General features: G+C 35.2%; 2 protein-coding genes and 1 long non-coding RNA gene across 7 annotated transcripts; all 3 read left to right on the top strand.

Annotated features, from left to right (window-relative positions):
• The first annotated feature begins 52 nt into the window (after positions 1–52).
• LOC125187780 lies at positions 53–3291 on the top strand. Of its 3 annotated transcripts, XR_007170665.1 has the most exons (5): positions 55–255; positions 1752–1915; positions 1986–2075; positions 2147–2573; positions 2642–3291. It is a non-coding gene; the product is annotated as an uncharacterized LOC125187780 (long non-coding RNA). The 3 variants fall into 3 exon arrangements; XR_007170666.1 differs by having other exon boundaries at positions 53–255; positions 1986–2552; XR_007170664.1 differs by having other exon boundaries at positions 53–255; positions 1986–2573.
• Positions 3292–10306: 7015 nt separating this feature from the next.
• On the top strand, positions 10307–16028 carry LOC125191386 (GATA transcription factor 26-like). The gene is made up of 8 exons (XM_048088938.1): positions 10307–10790; positions 11799–12167; positions 12579–13002; positions 13491–13563; positions 13895–13998; positions 14342–14528; positions 14613–14730; positions 15429–16028. The coding sequence occupies exons 1-8, from the start codon at positions 10751–10753 to the stop codon at positions 15731–15733; spliced, it is 1620 nt and encodes a 539-aa protein (XP_047944895.1). The 5' UTR covers positions 10307–10750; the 3' UTR covers positions 15734–16028.
• A 2898-nt stretch (positions 16029–18926) lies between these two features.
• Positions 18927–23462, top strand: LOC125189131 (putative glycerol-3-phosphate transporter 4). Of its 3 annotated transcripts, XM_048086363.1 has the most exons (4): positions 18929–20026; positions 21220–21361; positions 21515–21759; positions 23003–23462. In XM_048086363.1, the coding sequence occupies exons 1-4, from the start codon at positions 19018–19020 to the stop codon at positions 23041–23043; spliced, it is 1437 nt and encodes a 478-aa protein (XP_047942320.1). In that variant the 5' UTR covers positions 18929–19017; the 3' UTR covers positions 23044–23462. The 3 variants fall into 3 exon arrangements, with proteins under 3 accessions (XP_047942321.1, XP_047942319.1, XP_047942320.1); XM_048086364.1 differs by having other exon boundaries at positions 18927–20026; positions 21220–21759; XM_048086362.1 differs by having other exon boundaries at positions 18928–20026; positions 21220–21759; positions 22987–23462.
• Positions 23463–24304: the final 842 nt, after the last annotated feature.

The following is a 24304-nucleotide window of genomic DNA, read 5'->3' as shown; positions in this document are numbered from 1 at the left end:
GAGAATTCTGGAACCCTCTTTTCCCTTTTATATTTAATTTACATAGGAGGGGAAAGTACACATAAAATCTTTCTCTCTCACTCAGTTTGTCACCGCTATTGACCCTCCGACATCACCCTCACTATCAATTTTCCTTCCTGGTCTTCTTTCCCATCTTTGCTATCGTACAACTAAAGGAACAGGTAGTTCGGGCCAGTCGGATGAAGGCAAAGAGAAGATTAAATAATTTTCAAGCCTTGTTAAGCTCCGTTCCAGGTACATGAATTTCGTACGGATTAGTAGGTGCTTTACGCAATTATTAAATTAGTAAATGCTAAATTAACAACTAATATGTGGATTATGGATTGTGGAGTGAAATGAGGAAATTTTATGCATTGTTAGTACTTGATTGTATGCATCTTCTCATATTCCGTACTTGGATACCATTATTGGATGTTAGTGATACATGATATGTTACATTGCCTATAAAGAATTATGTTGGTAGGGATGATTTGGTTTGTGCCACGTTGCCTAGATAGGGTTATACACTCTATCAGGGGCAATTGGCAGTTGGGATATGCGATGTGCCACACTGCCTAGACAGAGCGATATACTCTATCAGGGGCTATTGACATAATAATGAGGAATGCCACACTGCCTAGATATAGCGATATGCTCTATCAGAGGCTATTGGCTTGATGATGAGGTATGTCACACTGCTTAGATAGAGCAATATGCTCTATCAGGGGCTATTGGCTTGATGATGAGGTATGCCACACGGCTTAGATAGAGCAATATGCTCTATCAGGGGCTATTGGCTTGATAATGAGGTGTGCCACACTGCCTAGGCAGCGATTCACACTCTGTCAGGGGCTATTGACCATGATGTAATGGATATGGTGATTGATAGATTGTCCATGTACCCTGTGATAATATTAGACACATTAAAGGAGATGTGAATGGCTGAATGCAGAATCTTACTATCATTGTGATGTTTAAAATTGATACCTAGTATGATAAATTACTGCTAATTTATATGAGCAAATTATGTTATATGTATATATGTACGTTGATGTGAAATTAGTATGAATATGGTCGAGTCGGGTTAATATGAATTACTAGTAAATATTAGTAAAAGACTATGAGTTCATATAATGTTAATATTACATATTTATTATTGTTAAAGAGTTTAGCTAAATTGTTTAATGTGCTTCCAGGTAAGGTGACTAAAGATCATGGTGTATATTCCTTTTTGTTCCTTCCTCACCAACACATCCTTGTTTACTAGTTAATCACCACTTTTTTATACATATAAATAAATATATTTTTGTTTTTGTAAATATCGGATGCTAGGAGTGAAACTTACAATATACTCCCTCCGTCCACAAAAAATAGATCACTTTTGCCATTTTGGGACGTCCACAAAAAATAGATCACTTTCTAAAAATGGAAAGTTTATCTCTCATACTTTTCCCACTTTTTCTTCTCTCTCTCATACTTTACTCACTTTTTCTCCCTATCTCTCTTACTTTACCTACTTTTTCTCCTCATCTCTCTTACTTTACCAATTCTACATTAAAACCCGTGCCGAACAACAATAGATCTATTGTTTGTGGATGGAGGGAGTATGACTTTTGTTATGATTGTAAATGATGATGGTACTTATTGTATAATTCGATGTTTAATGATATGAAGAACGCTTGGCTTTGCTTGGTTATACATTCATATGTTAATTTTAAATTTTACCATACCTTATGGTAACAAAAATGTAGCATCACCTATTTGGTCGGTCGCTGGTCGAGTAGGGGGTGTTACAATTTATGTGAAGCTGCAAATGGTAGGAGGACCGATGTCGGGGGAGCTTGTACTTTGTTACAATTGTGGGTTTGGGAGAGAATCCCAAATATTAGACCAAAGATGCAGCTCTTGCAGTCACGTAAGTTGTTCACTCATTAATTTTTTAAGCATAATTTTCATGTTATTCACTCATAATTTAATTTTTTTAGATGGGGTGGTCCAGCGTCACATGTAAAAGCACCTCAGCATTGCATTGAACAGTTCAGAGAGATCAGTTCTCCAGAATACACGCCAACCAAGTAGTTTATGTAACTTAAATTGATTTTTGTTTTGACTGAATTTGTTTTGACTAAATTTGTTTCATATGTAGTTTATTTGGAGGCCTTATCTTATGCGAAACTTGTCGGATATTTGTGTTAAGGGTCGTCCAATATGGATGTCGATAACATCCCTTATTTGCTTGAATTTGGTTGAGCCACATATGCCACAACGAGTATTACAACAATTTGGGATCGTCCAACCGTATATCTCAATCCTTAACCGATTCCACCCAGAAGAGTTTGTGAAACAGGATCGTCGTAGTAAATCTGAACGAAATTGGGTTGCTTACTACCACAATTATATACATGAGTGGGACAATAGGCACAACTTGGTATGGACTGATTTGGATCAATAACCCAGTTGCAACAAATCAATATATGAATTGGTTTCGTAGAATAACCGTGATGTACATAGCTCAACCTGGCATGCATGCTCAAGAGGGCTTCCATGAAACGGTATCTTCTCGTAGCTTCGAGGTAAATTGAAACAAATATTAATTATTTAAATTCATATATTGAAATGTAATTAACTTTCAAAATTGTAGGGGTAAACGCTTCAACAAATACGTCACTTTCTAAGTGGGCGAGATATGACATATCAACCGGATTTGGTTACAATTTCGAAGATGGTTGAAGACAATTTGCAAGTATATGGAGAGGTTAGGATGATGGACTGTCGTCCTTCCCAGCGATCTGGACTGGACATTGTCATGCTCGTGAGACAAAAAGGAAAACAACGTGGAAAGAAGAAAACTAGTTGTAGAGATTCGTCATCTTCAAGGATGGATGTTCATTGGCAAGTGATTCTGATGAAGACTTTGTGTGTCCACCTCCACCTAGATCTGCAGTTCGAGGTCGTCAATCTGTCAGTCACACTGGTGGTACAGGTAAAGATATTTGCCCTAGTGATGACTACCATTCTCTTCCTCGGTCTTCTGGGCGAGATGACTTTTTCGGTGTGGATTTAGAGAATGTTGTTGTGCAAGATACTCCTCCCTGTAGACTCCCTTCTTCGGAATTGACAAGGCGATCCGGGGCCTGTTTATGCGGAGAAGGCGAGAAGATTGAACTAAACTAGATATATTTTTAATTTGGTTTCCAACTTTATTTGGTTTCCTCATCAACAATGGCATATGCAACAGGCAAACATTTCTTATTAGCATCAAATCCAACGGCAATAAGAATTTTACCTTGACATCGTCCATGTAGATGAGTTACATCAACTGTTAAAACGGGTTTGCATAGTTGAAAAGCCTCCACAGCTGGTCCAAAAGCCCAAAATACGTACTTGAATATCTTGTTCGTACCGCAGCTTAATCTTCTTCATGCAACCATTCCACGCTGTGAGTACTGTGGATCTACTCTTCCTCCAACTGCTCTTCCTCCAACCACTGTTTCTCCAACTAGAATGGATGGCCTTGAATAAACAAATTGTTCATCATCAGACGGATCACCATCTAAGTTTGTACTATTAATGTTTACATCAATCATATGGTGATTGTGGATCAAGAAATTCGGTTTTATCAGGACCTATATCAACCACATGACTATTGTCATTGTCCCCTAAATGCACGCCTCCAACATCAAACTCTTGTGTTGCATGTCAATATGTTCCAGCGAAACTTGGTTCTTAGGCTCTCGTAGACATACCAACATCATAACTTATGACATGATGACTATTTTGTTGAGTAATCGCCGAATACTCAACAAATAATTCAATTTGACCTGTAGCCATACTCGCACTGAACATTAGTGGCATGCATACTTCTTTTAGTAGAGTACCTATAAACGTGACTCCATATCCAACACATATAGTACGTTTCCATATTATTTAAACTTTGTGTTCAGATATGTTTATACCCATCATTTCACAAATTGTACCCACAAGCTTATCGTAGGAAACACTTTCATCCAACTTAACGAATCCTTTTGAGAAAGGAGGATCATATGAAATAACTACTACGGGAATTATCATTCCACCCCAATATAAATTGACACACCACGTCGTACTATCTGCAATAATGTAACACACAAATAAATATGTATAACTTTTGCGGACTAAATTCATCATTATGTAGGGGAAACTTTATATAGCATCAATATTTTTTTCATCAATTACACTACAATATTTACTATCATAAAAATCCATCAAATATTGGTCGAAAGTTATGTATACTAACCGAATAGGAGGACTAATGTGTGGAAAGAATGGGCAAAAATTGAAATCTTCTGTCTCAAATCGCCGATTGGGTCGACCCGGGCAAGTGTTTCTCGCAAGTTGAAGGTTTTTCGCATTTGGGAGTGTAAAGCAATATGGTTCGCGATTTTGGGGAGAAACTGGACTGATATATGTGTCCAGTGAAACACGCCAACTCCGTAGGCGTTTTACGGAGAAACACGCCATTGTAAGTGGCATTTTACAACTATGATTTTATTTATTAGATATAAGAATTTTCATAAAACGCCAACTTGATGGCTTTTTTACTTTTAAACACGCCAACTTGGACGGTGATTTTAAATCAAAGACGCCAATTTTAATGGTGTTTTACTATAATGACTGTATTTTTAAAAAATCACAAATTAATTAAAAAACGCCATCACGTTTGGCGTTTTACTTAATAACACACCGACACGAATGACGTTTTTTCTCATAAATGGAACAAATAACAAAGTGGGTACATATTTCAGATTGTATTAGTAGACTGCCCCTGCATCCATTTTTCTCTTATTTTTTAGCACTAGAACTACTTGCAAGTATACAAGATAGAAGCAGTATAACTAAGAATAAACACAGGATATCGAACACATTCTATTATTAGTGAGACATGGTTTGTGATTGGTTTAAACTAAGCAAAAATAATAAACAAAAAAATTAAAGAAAGCAAGTAAATCAATTGTGGATTAAACACGAGAGTAAAACAGATAGAGACAAATGAATTATAGGGATGTGCTTTCACAGTTATGATTTATACAAATTCTAAGTACCACACTCAGCCACAGTTCATGCTTAACTAGTACTAGTGATACGCTCGGATTTTGCACTGTTTTAAGGCCATTATTTGATCCGTTTTGAGTGTCAAAGTTGCATTACATGTCCATTATTTGCATATTTTTTCCATTTTAGTATTTTAAAGTATTTTTTGATTATTGTGCAAAATAGAAGAAGCACAACCCAGCGGCCCGCTGGACCAACGCCAGCGGTCACTAAAATGAATCCAGGACGTTCTGACACTCTCCAGCGGCCCGCTGGGCCCAGTTGCGCACTACTGCCTCTGTTCAAACTCATTTTTCTGGCGATTTTGAAGTCCAATCAGGGCGTTTTACATGCCATTCTCTTCGTCTTCGAAAGAGTTTCACATTAGTTCCTTGATCATCTCAATCGGAGTTCTTTGGGGAAAGTTTTGGGCATTCTACGAAGGTCGCGCAAAGCTGTCTAGTGCAGAATTTAGGCGAAATTCAAGAAAGGAAAGAAGACATTACCTTGTGAAGCCAAATCTTTTATGGTGCACGAAAATTCCATATTTACTATTACTTGGAGGAAACTTTTTATCAAGTTTAAGTCCTTTTTAAGCCTATATATACCCCATAACCTAATTCATAATATTCACCATTCTTGACACACAATTCATAACCCCATTTGAGGAGCCTCCAAGGCTCCTCCTTCTCTACTCTATATTTTATTTCTTCCATCATTCTTGAAGATTGAAGCAACACAAGAGGAGCATGAAGACTTCAAGATTTAACCTTGGGATTTGTTTGTTTATTTCATGTCTCGTACTTTAATTATTGTTCTAGTTCATCTGTCTATGGATTATCAAATAATAGAATTTTGAGGATTGATAGTAATTGATTTTTATGTAGTTCTTTTTATGTTTAATGTTAAGAACTCGTTGCACTTGGTTTTTCCTGAGCTTTTGTTCGACTAATTGGCCGTTACCTTGATTATTGTCAATCTCTGATCGGTGATAGATTTGATTGGTTTATCTTATGTGTTCATACAACAATTGTGACATGCGTATTGATGCATGATAGGAAGAAATCGCTGTAAAACTTGAGTTGGATGAATGTAGGACTAATTAGAATAACTAAAGAGTTAGTGAAATCTTTATCCTCAGAATTCTTCTATTTGTCTGATTCTTTCTTCTTTGCTTTTATTATTTTACTCTATTTATTAATGTCTAGTTTTATAAATTTCAAACCAAAAACCATGTTTCTCTAGATAGTATTTGATGCTTAGTACATGATAGCGAGCTGCAATTCTATTCCTTGAGTTCGATATCCTATACTGACCTTTAGCTATACTATTTCTACCCTGTATACTTGCAAGTAGTTATAGTGCTAAAAAATAGTGCATCAACAAGTCTCGTAAGTATTTCCCATGCGGCACAAATTAGATTACACACTAAGGTCGTCAATCGTAGATAAAACCGCAAAAGGTTTGATTAGACTCTCGAGAGGTCCTCACTCTCAATTAAAAGTAGTACCTTTTTAGGGAGAATTAATTGTAGTGTTAACAAGTCATTCTAACATGCAAATCCTCTCACAATTACTCTCTCTGTTCCATAATAATGGAGTCGTTTCATTTCGGCACAGAGATTAAGAAAAATTGTAGGTGAGTTAAGTAAAAGGAGAATAAAGTGGAAAATGAAAAAGGTAGAGAGATGAAGAGAGAAAAAGGTAAGAGAGAGTAAAGTTGGTGTGGAAAAATGTGTTGACTTTTACTAAAAAGGGAAATGACTCTATTACTATGGAACGTACCAAAATAAAAAAAATGACTCTATTATTATGGAACAGAGGGAGTACTTTGGAAGTGAAGAAATCATCACAGAATGTGTCATTCAAACATAAAGCATTACCGCCCAACTTAGAATAAAGCAAGCATAAACAAAACAAATACTCCCTCCGTCCACGAAAAATAGAGCACATTTGTCATTTTTGGTTGTCCACAAAAAATAGAGCACTTAAAAAAGGAAAGTTTTCAACTCCTCTCTTAGTACTTTTTTTCCTTCTCTTACTAATAATATGGACCCCACATTCCAATAACACTACTTCTCTCTTACTTTTTTTCATTCTCTCTTACTTTTTCCTTCTCTCTTACTAATAATAGGGACCCCACATTCTACTTACAATACTTTTCTCTTACTTTTTTTTTCTTCTCTCTTACTTTACTAATTCCTCATTAAAACCCGTGTCATTCACAATGTTTCCTATTTTTCATGGACGGAGGGAGTATTATATAAATAGAAACTGTATAAACCAAAATTGTTACTGAAACATCCTTAGAATTATAGTACTACTTATTAAGCTACTCATACATAAACTCCAAGTTTGGTGGAAAGATGATGAACAATTGACATGAGCTCTAAATATTTTATCTCTGGTGTAGAATGAAGCAAAAGGTTCCTTGATGAAGCTTGGGGGAATATTTATAGCCTTCAAGTCATGTATCATATGGTAAATCTTATATCCAAATAAGGTGAGTCTTGGAGAGAAATTAGGTAAAATAATACGTCGCCCAATCCTAGTGGACCTCTGCAAAATATCCAGCGGGCCGCTAGGAATCTTCTAACTCTTTTGGTACAACTTTCGACGGTCGTTGTACGTGTTCCTCTTTTCATCCATGATTTCTAGACGGACCGCTGCAGCTTCAACGCTCGATGGGCCCCAGCGGCCATTTGGCTAAGTTCAACGGACCGCTGGCTGGCTCGAATGCTCCAGACTTCAGACCTTGACTTTTTGCTATTTTTTTAGGCTCTATTTTACAAATTCTCACAAAACACGTCAAAATATCAAAATAGACAAAATGTATAAATAATAAAGATATATTGTAACCTTTGACACTCAAAATGGACTAAATAAAGACCTTAAAACAATATAAAATTCGAGCGTACCAAGTTACCAAAAAAAATACTAGCTAACGAAGACTTGAAGAATGATTTGGACATTTGTGTATGGTTGGAATTGTTGGAGCCGGAGGAATTCAAAGAAATATGGCTGACCATTACGGACCAATATGGTGTACAAGATGAATCTTGGATCAAACCATGTTTGCGCACATAAAATACTGGATACGAGCCTTTTCTAGAGATTTTCCAACGGGTCCATTGTTGAAGACAACATCATTCTTTGAGTCTAGGAACAACTTCTTCAAAAAGTACACCAAATCTCGCTTATAATCTTGCTGACTTTGTAATGCATTATAACAATGCATTGGATGTCTAACGGAACATAACATAGACAATCAATTTTTTTGATGCCACCAACATCCCAACCTTTTCAACCGAGTTATTAATTGAGAAACATGCAACATCTATGTATATTGATCGAATTTTCCAGCAAGTACATGACGAGATCGTTGAGGCACATAGAAGGTGCAGAATGACCTACTTCGATGTGGAGAATAATAACGAGATATACACATTATCATACTTCGTTGATATTTTACTGATTCAATGTCAACATATGTTCCACCTTATTAGCTACGATATTCTTGCTATACAAATGACATTGTGTACTATGCAGATTCCCAAGTTGATCATAAATGTGATGTAGTAATCAAATTACACTTATTATGCTTTCGTTGATTTCAATGAGCTCAGAGCGACAACAATGACATTATTGCATTATTCGATGGTATGGAAGACCTTGATCAAAAACTATTTGGGGATACAATATCTTAGCGTCATCAATGAATAAAGCTCAGAGGATTGAGAATATGTACACATCAGGATTTGAGGTTTAAGATTTAAAGGTTCATGCCAACACAGGATTTGGAATTGATGTATTCCATTCCAATTCCATACTCTCATTCTATATAGCAAATATAACCATCTAAATTTCATATTCAATAACAAATATTCAGTGTTGATTATTACCAAGTGGTAATGAAATGAACATATATGGAAAGATATGTGTTTCACGGGTGAAATGACTAATATATTTCATTTGTAAAATTAAGACTTTTACACCATAGTTTTAGGAATTGTGTCAGATCGTGTATAAATAAATTAGTCAAATATGTTTATAAAATAATGTGAGTGTATGACATGTCGGCTGGAGAAACTCAATAAATAAGTTGAACCTAATCAAATGTAAGAAAAAGAGGATGTGTAGTCCAATAGCAACACAGCACGTCAATACCAATATCTCAAAATTTATTGATGGCTTGTTCCAATATTGAAAAAGTGTAAATTGCTTAATTGGATTTTGGAATATTGAACAGTGAATATAGAACTATTTTACTACCCCTTGAATAAACATTATTTTACTACTTTCACAAAATATAATGTGACAATTACGAAATATCACCTAATAATGTACTATCCCCTCCGTCTCATAAAAATAGATCAACTTTCTATTTTCGTCCGTCCTATTAAAATGTGAGTATTTCTATCTATGGAAAGTTATCTCAATTTATTACTCATATATATCAAGTTATTTACAACTTATATCACCATTAAAACACTAATAATAATATGTGTCTCATTATTCATTAACACTATTTTACCTACCTTTCTCTCATCTCTCTTATTTTATTAATTTTATATTAATTCTCGTATAAATATTATATTATATTTTTATGGGACGAGGAAATAGTATAAATAACAAATTTGGATGGATAAATGACAGAAAATCCAAGGATCAACCCTTGTTTCTTTCTCCCTCTTTATTATATTTATATATTATAATTATATATTGGGGTTCTTCTATGTTGCCTGTGGACATGTCTTTTCCTATCTTGTTCAATTTTAAATATTAGCACTGAAGAATTGACATCATACATTCAATACGACTATTCTGTTTGTGTGTAGAGGTGGGGGTAGGAAAAATAATAACTTTATACATATAAATGTTTGTAGTCAACAAGATGGAATAATATTGTGAAATCTTGAGTCAATAATGATTTTGAATTAAAAAGGAAATTGAAGAAACTTTGATGATAATATACATAATGGCACAGAACATAATCATATAATTGAATTACCAACATATCCTATTATTTGGAATTGATCGATCCAAGTAATTCCAGCAAATTCAAGTAATTGAATTATGCAAAAAGTGAAATAAGAAAGAGAGATTGAAAAAGATGCTAAACAAATGAAACAGATGGAAATACACTTTAATATTATTGCTAGTGAAGAAAGCTGAAACATTTACTTCACATACAATAAAAAATTGAATACAAGAATAATAAACATACCCCTAATCCCTTTGCCAAATTTTCATCCTACTTTTTCCCCATTGATTTATTCCAAATGGTGTTTGTATCTCTCAATTTGATTGACTTCCATTCATTCTCAGCTTAATACCCACATCTTCTTTTTCTCCTTCACTCCTCTGAATTTACTGGGTTTTTCTCAGACTAGAAAAGAAAAGGAAAATATAAAAAATTGGTTTCCATTTTGTGTTGTAATTTCTGCAGAGTTTGTTGGGTTTACAGCAGGAAAAGCTTCAAGCCCGAAGCATATACGCTCTAAATAGGGCTACACGAATTCATCGAAACTGAGAATTATATAAATATTTACAGTAGATTTTTTTGTTGAAGCTTTAAAGCTTTAGTTTTTTTTTTTGTCGCTGGTTTTTGTGTGGAGTGAATTTTCATTTAATTCCCATCCTGTTTTTTTAATTGGGGGAGACTCAAGAAATCCAAAGACATGGGAAAGCATGGACCTTGCTATCACTGTGGTGTTACAAGTGAGTTTTGTGATTTTTTGACTAGGAATTGTGTAACTTTGTAAATTGATATGAGAGATTATTGGGGTCTTTGATTGAGTTAGTTTATTCAAATGTTTTTTTGCATAAAATGAATTGTCATTCAATCAATGAATTAGTCTCCTTTGATGTTTGGGTAGAGAATACAATCAGTGAACAATGAGCAATATGCTGATATGCTGATACAATCATAGTCATTTCCTATTGCTTTTCAGTTCATTGCTACCTCCAAAACTCTTAAGCCATTGTGTTAGAAGAAGGAATTAAGCTGATACTCAGCACATTCGAATGCAGTTACACGTGTTTTCGATCAAATTTGATCAATGCTTAACCACCAATATTTTCGATCAAATTTGATCAATGCTTGATCACCATTGTTTTCGATCAACTTTGATCAATGCTTAATCACCATTGTTTTCGATCAAATTTGATCAATGCTTAACCACGATTGGATACGTCATTCTTCCACCAATTGCATTGAAGATTTAATATCACTGAATGGAAATTCCCATTTGAACCATCTAAAATTTATCACGATTATTTTCTGTGTACTGGTTGTTGCACTTCTGTAAGTGTTTTTTTGTGAGTGGTCCTGCTTCTAATGGGGAAAGAGGAACAGAATTTCGAGCTGTGGATTAGTTTTTGTGAAGCTTGTTATGTGATAAGAGAGTGAGCTTGTGCTAATGCCAAAGTGGTTTTAAAATCATGCATTCTTGGAACTAAAACTAGAGAAGGAGATGATATTGACTCTCTTGAAATGCTTTTGAAACTCCATCTGTCATAAAACTTTTATAGAGTCAATTTTTTGTTTGCTTTTAGTTTTCTTGGGGAGAGTTCATAATCTCTTTTGGGAATTCATATCTCATCATGGGCAATGTTTGATCGACAAAATTTTATGCTTAAACACATGTAGTGGAACTCTTTGATCTCTATCATTCTTTTGTCATGACGGGCAATAGGTTTATTTGACTTCTCGTAATCATGCAACAGGCACCCCTCTTTGGCGTAATGGGCCTCCCGAGAAGCCAGTACTCTGCAATGCATGTGGTTCGCGGTGGAGGACAAAGGGAACACTGGCAAACTATACACCTCTACATGCTAGGGCTGAACCTGATGAGTTAGAGGATTTGAGGTTTCCTAGGGTGAAAACTATTTCTATTAAGAATAAAGAGCCAAAGGTACTGAAGCGGAAACACAGTATTGAGGTAGCTGAATTTGTAGAGGTTCCTCCTGACCATTACCAGGGTTTGCAAAAAGTCTATGATGAAGATACAAGCAATAGATCAAGTTCTGGTTCTGCCATATCCAACTCAGAGAAATACGCTCAATATGGCATTGCTGATACAAGTGATTTGACAAGTTAGTAGATCCGTATGCATGATAGTATTCTAGCATCATGATCTTCTACCCATGTCTTCTTTGACTATTATCTATATGTTTTCTTTGGGAATGGTAGGGCACTCAGGGTAAAAGGTATGGATTATAAAAGTAAAATGATGATTTTCTAACTCTTTATGAGCAAACTAATCATGTGCATCTTTTTACAAGGCGATAACTTATCTTTCTGTTTCTGGTTTTCATGGCTTTTTCAAGTTTTCATTTAGGTGTTATCTCAAGCTCAATGACTACGAACAATATCTACATACATGGCATTTTCTCTAGTTTGAATTGCTATAGTTTTAACATTTTAGAGCTAATTAGTCAGGATTAGCTATTAATATACATGTTATATTGTAATATGGTCAAGTTCTCACTCGTTTACCACCACAGGTCCCCCCCAACCCACTGCATGGGATTCAATTGTGCCTTCCAGGAAGAGAACCTGTGTTGCAAGGCCAAAACCTTCTCCAGTTGAGGTTCTTACCAAAGATCTGTATACATTATGGTATGAACAACAGTCATCATGCTTGTCTGGATCATCAGAAGAAGACTTGCTTCTTGAGAGCGACAAACCAATGGTATCTGTTGAGATTGGACATGGAAGTGTACTTATTCGGCACCCAAGTTCATTTATTAGAGAAGAAGAGTCAGAAGCTAGCTCCCTTTCAGTTGATAACAAGCAGTATACCCTAACATCACGGGATATGAGTTTTCGTGGTCGCATTGAAGACACAGGTGCCTACTCATCGAGTAAAGTTAATGAGAAACTTAAGAAGAATGCTTATCCTGGGGTTGTACAGGAGCATATGAGAAGGTATTTTTATCAATCTCTGATTCTTATGAGTTCACTAGGAATCATCGGAAGTATTATTTTTCAGCTACAGATACCTTGAATGGAAATCATGCGATTTTATATGTTCAAAGAGTAGATATTTTGGTTGGTTACATTTTGATTGAAATGTTTGCATTTTGGCTACACTATTTCAAATGAGTCTATATATGGATTTCAATCCACTTAAGTATAGTTCAAACTAGATTTCAAATCCGTTATGAAACAAACCTTTTTTCACAAGCTTCATGGATTTCTATTACTGATGTTAATTCCTTAGCTGCATATACTTTCATCCAAATTTATGAATTTCGAAACAAACATGTCTTTTGTTTCAACCTATTGTGATTAATGAACTCCTTTCTTATACTAATTCATCAGCTGCTATTGGAGACTGTTAGATCTTTAGACATAGTAATTTCCTTTCTTCTCTGAATATGCTGCTAATGCATCTTTTTCTTATTTAATTTCAGAGACAAGGATCAAGTTGTAAAATTACCGATTCTTGCACATCATAATTCTCCACTATGTTACATAGATCTACAAGTAAGTTGAAAGAAAATGTTTAGTTGATACTAATAAGCAGTTTCACATTTATGTCTAGTGATAATGCATGTTTACTCGGTTCCCTATTCAGCCATGCCATAGAAAAAAATCCAACATATGTCATTATTTTTGTGAACTGTTCTTATATACGTCATAGTTTTGTAGCAATAGGCTGCCGATATCATGTCTTCTTGCTATGCATATTTTCAGTTAGTCATATTAATTTTTCCATTGTAATTGAGGTTATGAAGTACTCCTGTCATGATCTGATTCAGCTTATTTTCCTGCTCATTCTCCTTAAGCTGTCATATGATATGCCATATTGATGCAGGACATTGTTAATTTTGAATTGTTTACAAGTAATTTGACAATTGCCGAACAACAACAGTTGATGAGCTTATTACCTTCTGTCGATGCTTCGGATGCTCCATACAGGTGTGTGCTGTAACTTTTCTTCTCTAGCTAATGGAAGTCCAGCATGATCACATGTCTTCATAATTGGTTTAAATAGTTATCCACATTTGACAAATTTTCTAATACTGAAGAACGAACTACGCCCCTCTTGTTTGTTTCAATATTACATCACAAAATAGAAATGTTGCTTTGTTCATGCATAGTTTTGGATGCTTCTCAAAGATTGATTAGATGTTGTGATAACTTTTTTCATTTAAGCTGAATATTAGTCAGAAAAAGGTAGTAGTACTTTATAGTACAGAAAATTAAGCTGACTGAAGGTAATGCATATTTGTTTGCTTATTGTGGGCTCTGTTTTTTTTAGCCTTAAAAGCATGTTCGATAGCGCTGAGTTCAAGCTGAATCTATCATCCTTCCAAAAACTTATTGCTGAGGGAGTTTTTGATAACTCGTATGGTGGGTTCAATACGGATGATTGCAGAATTTTGAAGAAACTTGTCTTGTGCGATTTAACTAAATCAAAGTGGGTGGAACAACATACAGCTTTTAAGGTTTGTAGTTTCAACAACTTGTCAAGTCTTTTTCAATTGTGTCTCTCATAGTTTAATTTACACTCGAAATACTGTTCTATTTAGGATCTGAAGTGCAAAAATACCATCAAGTCAGAAGTGACAGGACGATACAATGGCTTTGAAATTGTCAATGGAGCTAACTTTGAACTATCACGAGAGGGACAGCACAAAAAAACTACAGGTAAATTGTGGAAATTTGACAACTGTTAAGTATTACAATGTTCAATAACTGTGACACTCAAGCAAAGTGAATCTACAATTCTCTAGAGCATATACTGTCATGTGGGTTGAAAATGTTTCAATAACGCAGCTAGGCTTGTTAACTCAGTCCTTTTTAAGTTTATATTTTTCAATGCTTGGAGATGTCTGCATATGACCATTTTATACATGCATTAAGACTTGGAGCCGATAATTGATTTTTTACTTGCAATATATTTTATTTCATCTGGATCTACTGCCAAATATTCCATTTTATAATTCAACAACTGCCAGTAAAACCAAGTGACATGCGGCTGCTATGAGTGTTAGGTTTCAAAGCTTTTCTATCTTTTCATTCTTTGCTTAATACTACAAGATCATTTATGTGATTTCTACTTATCTTTGCTAACCTCATGTCCTAATCAGGTATGCCAGAATTTTCTGCTACGTATTGTTTGTCTTTTCCTTTCCTATGTTATTTAGTCCATCTGTCTCATTATAAGTGGCATGTATTCCTTTTTAGGCGGTCTCACTATTAGTGGAGAAAAAAGATAATGCATTTATTTGTTACCCAAAAAATATCTTGATCTCATTGTTCAAATTGAATCATCAAGATTAGCTAAGCTCTAACTGGTTGAATCATCAAGATCAGCTAAGCTCTAACTGGTTTTCTTCCCCCAGGATCGAAAGTTACCATGAAGAGTCCCCGGAGAATTCTGATGAAGTCAGGCTATGGTAAAAAAGAAATCCTAGATAGAGATGAGTCTTTCGTGAGTGCTAAGAGTTTATTTTCAATCCAAAACGACAATGGTTCCTCGGTGCTGGACACATCCCACTTCGAAGGGGAGAACTCTGACCAGGATTTGCTGCTTGATGTACCATCCAATGGCTCCTTTCCACAGGCAGAACTACTCCCAAGTTCGAGTTTTGGCGCCATGGCTAGTACTAGTAGCAGCTCAGCGTACCCAAAACTTATCCACCCGTGATGCTACTTGCATACCTATGTGCTACTTATTTCGTATACGAGGGGGGAGGGAGGTGTTTCTAGACTTTGGTTTCAACCTTTGTGGTTGTGTTCTTCATTTCTTTGCAAAGAAATAGGAGTTTCTGTTCAATTTGAGGTTGGATGGATACCTTGTTCCCCACATGAAACATGGTGTTGGAATCGAAAAGGGGATGGGTTTATTTGCATTTTGGATTATGTACAGACTAACAAAAGATTGTGTTATGTAGCACAAAAAAGGAAAAGGAAGAATGGAGAATGTATTATTCATATCTTTATTTTCATCTTTGATAAAATATACAACTAGTATACTTTAGGAATAGAATACAAGACACGTACCACTACTTTTATTGCAATATGATGATGTGATTAATGCTCGTGTAGCTAAGGAAATTTTATTGCTATACGTTCCTATGATTATTCTTTTAGGGTGTTTTTGGTATTCTAATTCAATTTTTAATCTTTATTTTGATGCAATTAAATACTAATTAGTATAAAATTGTATACCAAATCAAAATTAATTATTCGGTAAGACGAAAAATTGAATATAACTTGGTACTGTAGTACTTTTCAATTGAATATTTTTTAAAAATGTATTTATATACTAACATATGTATTTATACATTATTTTTCTAAATATTTGGAGTGGTTCTTTGTGCGAGTGTATGAGTGCCATATGTGCACTGTATAATGTGCCATGTAGATTTGTGTGTGGGTTATGTGTTTTTAATGAATTTGTGTGTACACTGTAGTCTGTATATAGTGTGTCTTTGTGCGAGTGTTTGAGTGCCATGTGTGCACTGTATATTAGTGCCATGTAGCTTTGTGTGTGGGTTATGTGTTTTTATTTATTTTGTGTGTATGCATGTGCAGTATGTATTACATGTGCAATATGTATATGCTTATTAGTAAAGTATAATTATTTAGAATTTCAAATATTCGCTTTGAATAATTATCTTTTTCTTTAATTGAGTTGATTTTTTTTTTTGGATGGAGATTCAAAAAGAGATGTATAGTTTGAAATGAATGTAGACCATAGTAATACAGATAATATACATTTTGTCAAAAACAAAAATAACTCAATTATTTTAGAATATTTCAAAAAACTCAATTAGCAAGGAACGGAGTGAGTAGAATTGAAATGAATTAAAATTAAAATATTTTTTGGTATGCAAAAATTGATGCATACTCCCTCCATCTCGCAAGAGTATGGACTCTTTTTCTTTTAGTCTGTTTTATAAGAGTATGCATTTTCTAATTTTGGAAATATTTTTCTCTTTATTGAGATGAGACTCATTATCCACTAACAATACTTTAATTGTTTTTTCTCTATTTCTCTCTCTCTCTTACTTTATTAGTTGTGCATTAAAATTCGTGCCCAATTAAAAGTGCATACTCTTGTGGAACGAATAATTAAAGAAGTCTACTCATTTTTATAATACATCTCAAATTATAATATTTTCTTTATACTCCATCAATCTTCTAGGAATAGGTCATTAAGAATGATACAAATTTTAATATGTAATTAATAAAATAAGATAGAAGAAAAAAATAGTTGAATTAATATAAGGAATGGTGGGGGCTATGAATTATAAATTATAATGGGAGAATGTTTCATAAATATATAGTATGAACTATTTCTAAGAACTAAGGAAGTATAAAAAGTGAAGCATAATTATGGAAAAGTACTTAGAGATGTGCACGCTATTAGCTTAAGGGTGTCCACTATATATGACCGGGCCAGGCTACAAAATCGTGGCCGGGCCACCAATGCCTATGTTTCCCACTATAGTGGACATGGCCAAGCCACAAAAATTTTTATTTTTTCCATTTTGTTTATATTTTAATTAAAAACGGGTATATTTATAGAATTTGTGTAGGAAAGAGGTAAAAAAATGTGTATACTTATAGAATTTAAAAAAAAAAAAAAAAAATCAAAAAATATGGAGAGCCGCGGCTCGTGGCCAATACAATAGGAGGGCCACGGCTCCCGCCCAAGAGCCGCGGCCGGGCCACGATCGTGGCGCGCCCACGTCCAATCCCCCCCTCCCCCCGGCTGCCCACCCCAGCCACTTTAGGGAGCCGCGGCTCGCGGCTCTCCCGTGGCTTCCGGCCGCGGCTCCCCTATAGTGGACACTCTAACTTCGCTAGTATAGCTACCATAGTTTCAAATGTATTTTATTTCGTACTCATTTGTCTTAATTAAGTTGGGTCAAAATGTTTTGATATAATGATTGAAAATTAGTGTTTGATGGATGAAATGAAAATAAAGTAAAATAAAAGAGAGAAAAAAATAGGTAATGAAATAAAGTAAGTGATGTTTTATTTTTTATCTAAAAAATGAAATGACTAAATTTTGTTGTGATATTTATTGATATTTCTTTTAGTTATGATATTGTATTTAATATTACCTGCGATGTTTCTAGTGTTTTCATCGGTTTTATTTGGGTGTATTTTGTTATTTACTTGTATTGTCTATTTTACAAGGGCCTAATTTGTTAAAATAGCACTCTGTAACTGCAAGTAAGGTTGCATAGGAGTTTGGGATAACTCATACTAACATCTTTTGGGAATTTAATTGGAAACCGTGTAACTATAGTAGTCATCCATGGAATTACTGAATCTGCTCATTCTTAGAGAGATAAATATATTCATATAATTGCCCAGTTTTCTCTTATGAGCTATTTCTTGGACTTTTTTTTAATATTGAATACTATTATTTTCTCCGTTCTATAAAAATATGGGTAATATAATATAGAAACTAAGATAAAATGAATAAAGTAAAGAAAGAAGAGGGAGAATAATATGGTAAAGTAAGAAAGAGAAGAAAAATAGTAATTAAAACAGTATTTGTGGATAGTGAGACCCACATTATTAGTAATGTTTAATAGTGGTATAAATTATAATAAGTTGATGTATACGCGTAATAAATCAGGATAACTTCTGAAAATGGAATGCACATAATTTTTTTCGACCGACGAAAATGAAAAATGCCCATATTTTTTAATGGAAAGATTGTATGAAATAAAATTAATTAGAGTCTATTAATGAGTTTGGGAAAGTTTGGGAAAGAAATGAGAGGAATAAAAGGTGTTAACCGAACATGCAGATACGCCACGTGTCCGTCCACGTTTCCGTAGTCCTCTCCTTCCCTTCCCTCCATCTCCATCAACCTCGCTTTCTAATTCTATCTATGCCTTCTTCTCACTATTTCCATTTCAAATTCACACCAATAATGCCGCTTTCCTTGCGTCCTTGACAACAACCATGTCCAACCATCGCCGAAACCCCCCCGGCATCATCCTAATTCGGAGCCTCCGCGGCAAGGACTGGACTCTCAAAACCTACCGCTACGTCGTTTTGTTGGTCACATTCATCGCCTACACCTCCTATCATGCTTCCAGAAAGCCCAGCAGCATAGTCAAGAGCGTCCTAGATCCAGGCCAAAACCGGGCCAATTCAATCGGATTCCGCCCCTGGCCCTTCGGCCAATTGTTCATCCAGAGCGACGCGGCGCCGATTGCGATTGCGATTGCGGCGAAGAATAAGGGATGGGCGCCGTTCAACGGCAAGGACGGGACGTGGAGATTGGGGGCGATTGATGTGGCCTTCCTCGGCAGTTACGCCATGGGGATGTACGGCGCTGGCCATTTGGGGGATAAATTAGACCTTCGGATGTTCCTCACCACCGGAATGGTTGGGAGCGGCATCTTTGTAGGCCTTTTTGGGATGGGTTACTTTTGGGATATTCACATTTTCTCCTTCTATTTAGCGATGCAGATGGTTGCAGGCCTCTTCCAGGCCACGGGATGGCCTTCTGTTGTTGCTGTGATTGGGAATTGGTTTGGGAAGAGGAAGAGGGGATTGATTATGGGGGTGTGGAATGCTCACACTTCGACCGGGAACATTGCTGGATCCTTGCTTGCTGCTGGTGTGTTGCAGTATGGGTGGGGATGGAGCTTTATTCTGCCTGGGGCTTTTATATTTGTTAGTGGGATATTAGTGTATCTCTTCTTGCCTGCTTACCCGGAAGATATTGGATTCTCGAACCCCCACGAGTCTCATGGGAAGGCGCTGGCGTCGCCTCGGGATGAGGAGTCGCAGAGATTGAAGGAGAGTTTGGCTGGAAACTCGAGTTCGGGAGATAGGAAGAGTATTGGACTAGTTCAAGCTTGTTTGATACCGGGAGTTATTCCGTTTGCACTCTGTCTCTTCTTTGCCAAGCTGGTTGCGTATACGTTTCTCTATTGGTTGCCTTACTACCTTAGTCAGACTGGTAATTTTCTAGTCTTCGCCTTGTTATTATTAGTGTGCACTGGAACTGTTTATCTTATTCGAATACAGGGTGTTTCAAGATCTTATAAAATGTAATGTCTCGGTAGGCTAGAGAGAAAAACGTGGTTGAAGAAAGATTAAAATTTGATGGCTATATGTAGGCAATGCCCATCCGACCCATAGGCATGTGTAGCTTGCATGGGAAACTAATGGAACAATATTTACTTGTTTCTCTATCTCTGTTAGGAGCCATGTTCATTTATACTTTGATCAAATATACTACTCCCTCCGTCCACCAAAAATAGACAAGTTTATGAATGGCACGGGTTTTAATGTATAATTGATAAAGTAAGAAAGAGAGATAGGAAAAAGTAAGAGAGAGGGAGGGAAACATAGTGGAATGTGTATTAGTGGATTGTGGGTCCACATTTAGAATGATGTGTATGGTTAGTAATGGTTGAAAACATTCCATTTTTAGACTTAGTCTAATTTTGATGGACACCCCAAAATGGTAAAACTAGTATACTTTTTGTGGACGCGGGGGGGAGGGGGGGAGTATTTGTTTTTATTCTCTGTGTATTCTTACCGGTCACTTAATAGTTATCACTGGAAACAAGTAAAGTTGCATGGATATAAGGTGTAGAGTGTTTTGGTTGTGTTGTGTAATGATATCTCCAGCACTATCCTATTCTTTTTTCTTTAAATACTTTTATTATGTGTTGAAGTGAATCTTTTAAGAAAAGACGCATGTAGGATAGGTACAAGTAAAGGTGACTACCTACTAAGATCCTTTAGCGAGTGGGTCAGAAGGTTAACTTGTCATAAAAACTGAAACATTTAAATACTAATGACCTAGCAACTGAAATTATTTAGGAGTTAGAACATATGGATGCAAAGAGAATTAAAATTTGTGTGGTAGATCAGTTCACTGAAGTAATGGTTGACAGAGCTACACATTTTGAACAATTTATAACTTCTTTACGGTGCAATTAGACCATCAGGAGATGCCTTTTAGCCTTCTATTAATGCATGGATTCAGTAGATGTGATTTTATAGCTCTTCTTAAACTGTCTCCAAGAATCTTTTAGTCTGCACAACCGATTATTGTGGATCTGTGATTAGTTCATTTTGTATTCTGGCAGTAGCCTTAGGTTGAATTCATTTCACCATGCTCATTTGGTTACATTGTTACAGCTATTGAGGGGCAGTATATGTCGGTGAAGTCTGCAGGAAATCTTTCTACATTGTTTGATGTTGGGGGAATAATTGGTGGAATTTTAGCTGGTTATGTATCTGACAAGCTTAAAGCTCGAGCTACTACTGCTGCTAGCTTCATGTATGCTGCAATACCTGCTATGATCTTTTACCGTAGATATGGAAGTATCTCAAAAGTCAGCAATGTTGTTCTTATGATGATAGCTGGTTTACTTGTGAATGGGCCTTATGCACTTATCACAACTGCTGTTTCTGCTGATCTTGGCACTCACAGTTCTTTAAAAGGCGATTCACGGGCATTGGCAACAGTTACAGCAATAATTGATGGTACTGGATCTATTGGTGCTGCTCTAGGTCCTCTTCTCACTGGATTTCTTTCTTCAGAGAGTTGGGATGCAGTTTTCTACATGCTTATACTTGGTGCTTTTGCTGCTGGTCTTCTTCTAACTCACTTGGTTATTGCTGAAATTAAAGAAAAATTCTCCAAACAGTTGTCACCTGAACAAAATGATATTTCAGGTAATCCTTTCCTCTAGCTAAATTTGTTCCTATGGCATCTGACATTTGAAGAAAAAAAAGCAAACAAAATGCAGTATTTTTTATGTAAGTGTACAATTTGAAAGTCAAATTACGGTGATACATATATTATAAATAATCACAATACATACACTAACATCTAGAATTGTCTTTAGGAATTGGAAACTGAATTCCTACTGTTGCTTTTTTTTTTTTTACTGTTGCATCTCAAATCTCTATATTCAATCTTTCATTTACTTAAAAGTTAAAATGAAAACATTCTTTTGGTACACTGTAGAATACAAAACCCTATTTATAAAAGCTAATGAAGATATCTAAATTGAATCACAAACTATTGGTTATGGTTTGAGTACTCTTTTCTCTGTTATATTATATACTACTTGCTAAAATGTTTGCCACTTTCCTACGAAGTTAAGTTGAGAGTGTTTACTATGTATTGTAATGTGGAGTTGACACTAGAGAATTGGCCCCTTAATCTGTTTTTGTAGGCATCCGTGCAATATACTGACAACATTTTTTGTTCTCTGGAAAATCAAACTATCCCTATATATGTGTCTAAAACTCTTGCACTTCTTTAACTTCAGTCAACTTTGCTGATAAATTTCTAGAATTCTCAATATTGTAGGCAAGCCATTTTCATAAGTATTCACTCCATTTAAAGAAGTTGTTCTAACCGGGTTCCATTTTGATCAATTTTTATAAAAAAGTCAACTTCAGTCGTTGATGAAACATGAAATTCTTTAATTATTCTCCGTATGCATAATCGGAGGAGCATTGCAGTTGAAGAATAATGTCTCAAATACTTTGCAGATTAACCATGTTGGGTGAGCTTTATGGTATTCTATAGTTTCATTGGATGCCCGCATGTTGATCTCAGTTGCTTGATGCTCTATGTTAGTAATACTCTGAAGTAGTGTGAACCTCAAGATGATGCAAGATATCTTATAATGAAGACGTCCATAGTTACTGCTAGGAAAAACAATTAAATACATATGTTAAATCTTGTTGGAATTTGGATGAGACTGAACGGTGATCTTGGATTTCTTTACCATCTGCTTGCTCATAGTTTCTCATTTGGCACGTCTGTATGTGACTAGGCTGACATTGGAAAATTCAGTTGTTTGGCTTTCTCACTATTGAATAAGAGTTATGATGACCTTTTAAAATATTTTTGTTCCTGCTTGATGCATCTGCTATGTTATAATATAGGTTTGTGGTATTGCAGGTGAAGCCTCTCGGCCCCTTTTGCACGATCAAAGGCGTTGAGCTTAGCATCACCATCAACATCTTGATAAGAGTAGAGCATGAGAAACAGAGTTGTTAGACCCGGGTAGGTTGCATGAAACAATAAGTTCGATAATGCGATGCTATAAAAACTTGTGAAATAGTTCTGTAGGCTGTTATATATATGTATATATTTATTCTATATATATGTTTTTGTGCTGTGCCACGAGAAGACCTCACCAGCTTGGACTGCTGATGATATTCTTCCATCCCATTTCATGGCTGATAGAAGACATGTTTTTGCCTCAAATTCTTGTCCATGTAGTTTCTGGTCCATGTTTCTGCCTCAAATTCTGACTATAGACGATAGATTTGTTTGAATGTTTAGTTTAGAATGTTACAAACTTCCATTTGTTTTATTAGAAAGTATCCTTCATAATTCAACTTACAGTTATGTGTTATTATGTCTCACAATTATTTAGATATGTGCTTCCAGTTTAATCAAAATTTCTTAGTTAAAGTAAATCACAGACAATAAAATTCTAATTCTAAATTAAATTCGAAATAACATAGTTTATTATCTAATTTACTTAGTTAAAATAAAAATATGATAACCAATTCAATCTTTTATTCCTACAGAAGTTAAAAATATTTTTCAACAGCTATATACCGAATTTTAAGTAAACAAATATATATTCAATAATAAACTGAATTTTAAATCATTAAGAAATAAAAAATACGTATAAAATTATAATGGCTATATGCTAATTGTGAATTTCCAAAAATAAAACAAAAATATACTCCCTCCGTTCTATAGAAGTAAAGTCATTTTACTATTTTAGTACGTTCCATAGTAGTAGAGTTATTTTCATTTTTAATAAAAGTCAATACATTTCTTCTCACTTATTTTATTCTCTTCATCTCTTTAACTTTTTATTTATTTCATACTTTTTTTACTTAATTCACTTAACACAATTTTTCTTAAATCGCGTGTAAAAATACGTCTCCACTACCGCAAAACGAAGGGAGTAGTTGTGCGTGTAAAAATACGTCTCCACTACCGCGGAACGAAGGGAGTAGTTGTTTGGACTGCTTAATGGAATGCTGAGGTGACATCAACTATAAAAGTGTAACTAACGATGTCTATGGATTATGAAATAAAATAACTTCTCTCTTATCTCTCACCCGCAATTTAGTTACTCCGGCAAGCCAGGTACTATTCTCGACCGCCGTTCAGTTTCCGATGGTCCTTGATTCGTACCATTTTTCGCCGATTGATATATGCATTAGTTGTTTTATGTCA

Source organism: Salvia hispanica, chromosome 5 (genome assembly GCF_023119035.1).
Source record: "Salvia hispanica cultivar TCC Black 2014 chromosome 5, UniMelb_Shisp_WGS_1.0, whole genome shotgun sequence".
Classification (NCBI taxonomy): Eukaryota; Viridiplantae; Streptophyta; class Magnoliopsida; order Lamiales; family Lamiaceae; genus Salvia; species Salvia hispanica.
Note: the sequence above shows the minus strand (reverse complement) of the source record. Positions and strands in the feature narration are given on the sequence as shown.

Coding starts and splice junctions, on each gene's coding strand:
- LOC125191386 (XM_048088938.1), top strand. CDS start 10,751: ATGGGAAAGCATGGACCTTGCTATCACTGTGGTGTTACAA. Junction 13,564..13,894: donor TATGTTACATAGATCTACAA/GTAAGTTGAAAG, acceptor ATATTGATGCAG/GACATTGTTAATTTTGAATT. Junction 14,731..15,428: donor ACAGCACAAAAAAACTACAG/GTAAATTGTGGA, acceptor TTCTTCCCCCAG/GATCGAAAGTTACCATGAAG.
- LOC125189131 (XM_048086364.1), top strand. CDS start 19,018: ATGTCCAACCATCGCCGAAACCCCCCCGGCATCATCCTAATTCGGAGC. Junction 20,027..21,219: donor TTACTACCTTAGTCAGACTG/GTAATTTTCTAG, acceptor ACATTGTTACAG/CTATTGAGGGGCAGTATATG. Junction 21,760..23,002: donor TGAACAAAATGATATTTCAG/GTAATCCTTTCC, acceptor GTGGTATTGCAG/GTGAAGCCTCTCGGCCCCTT.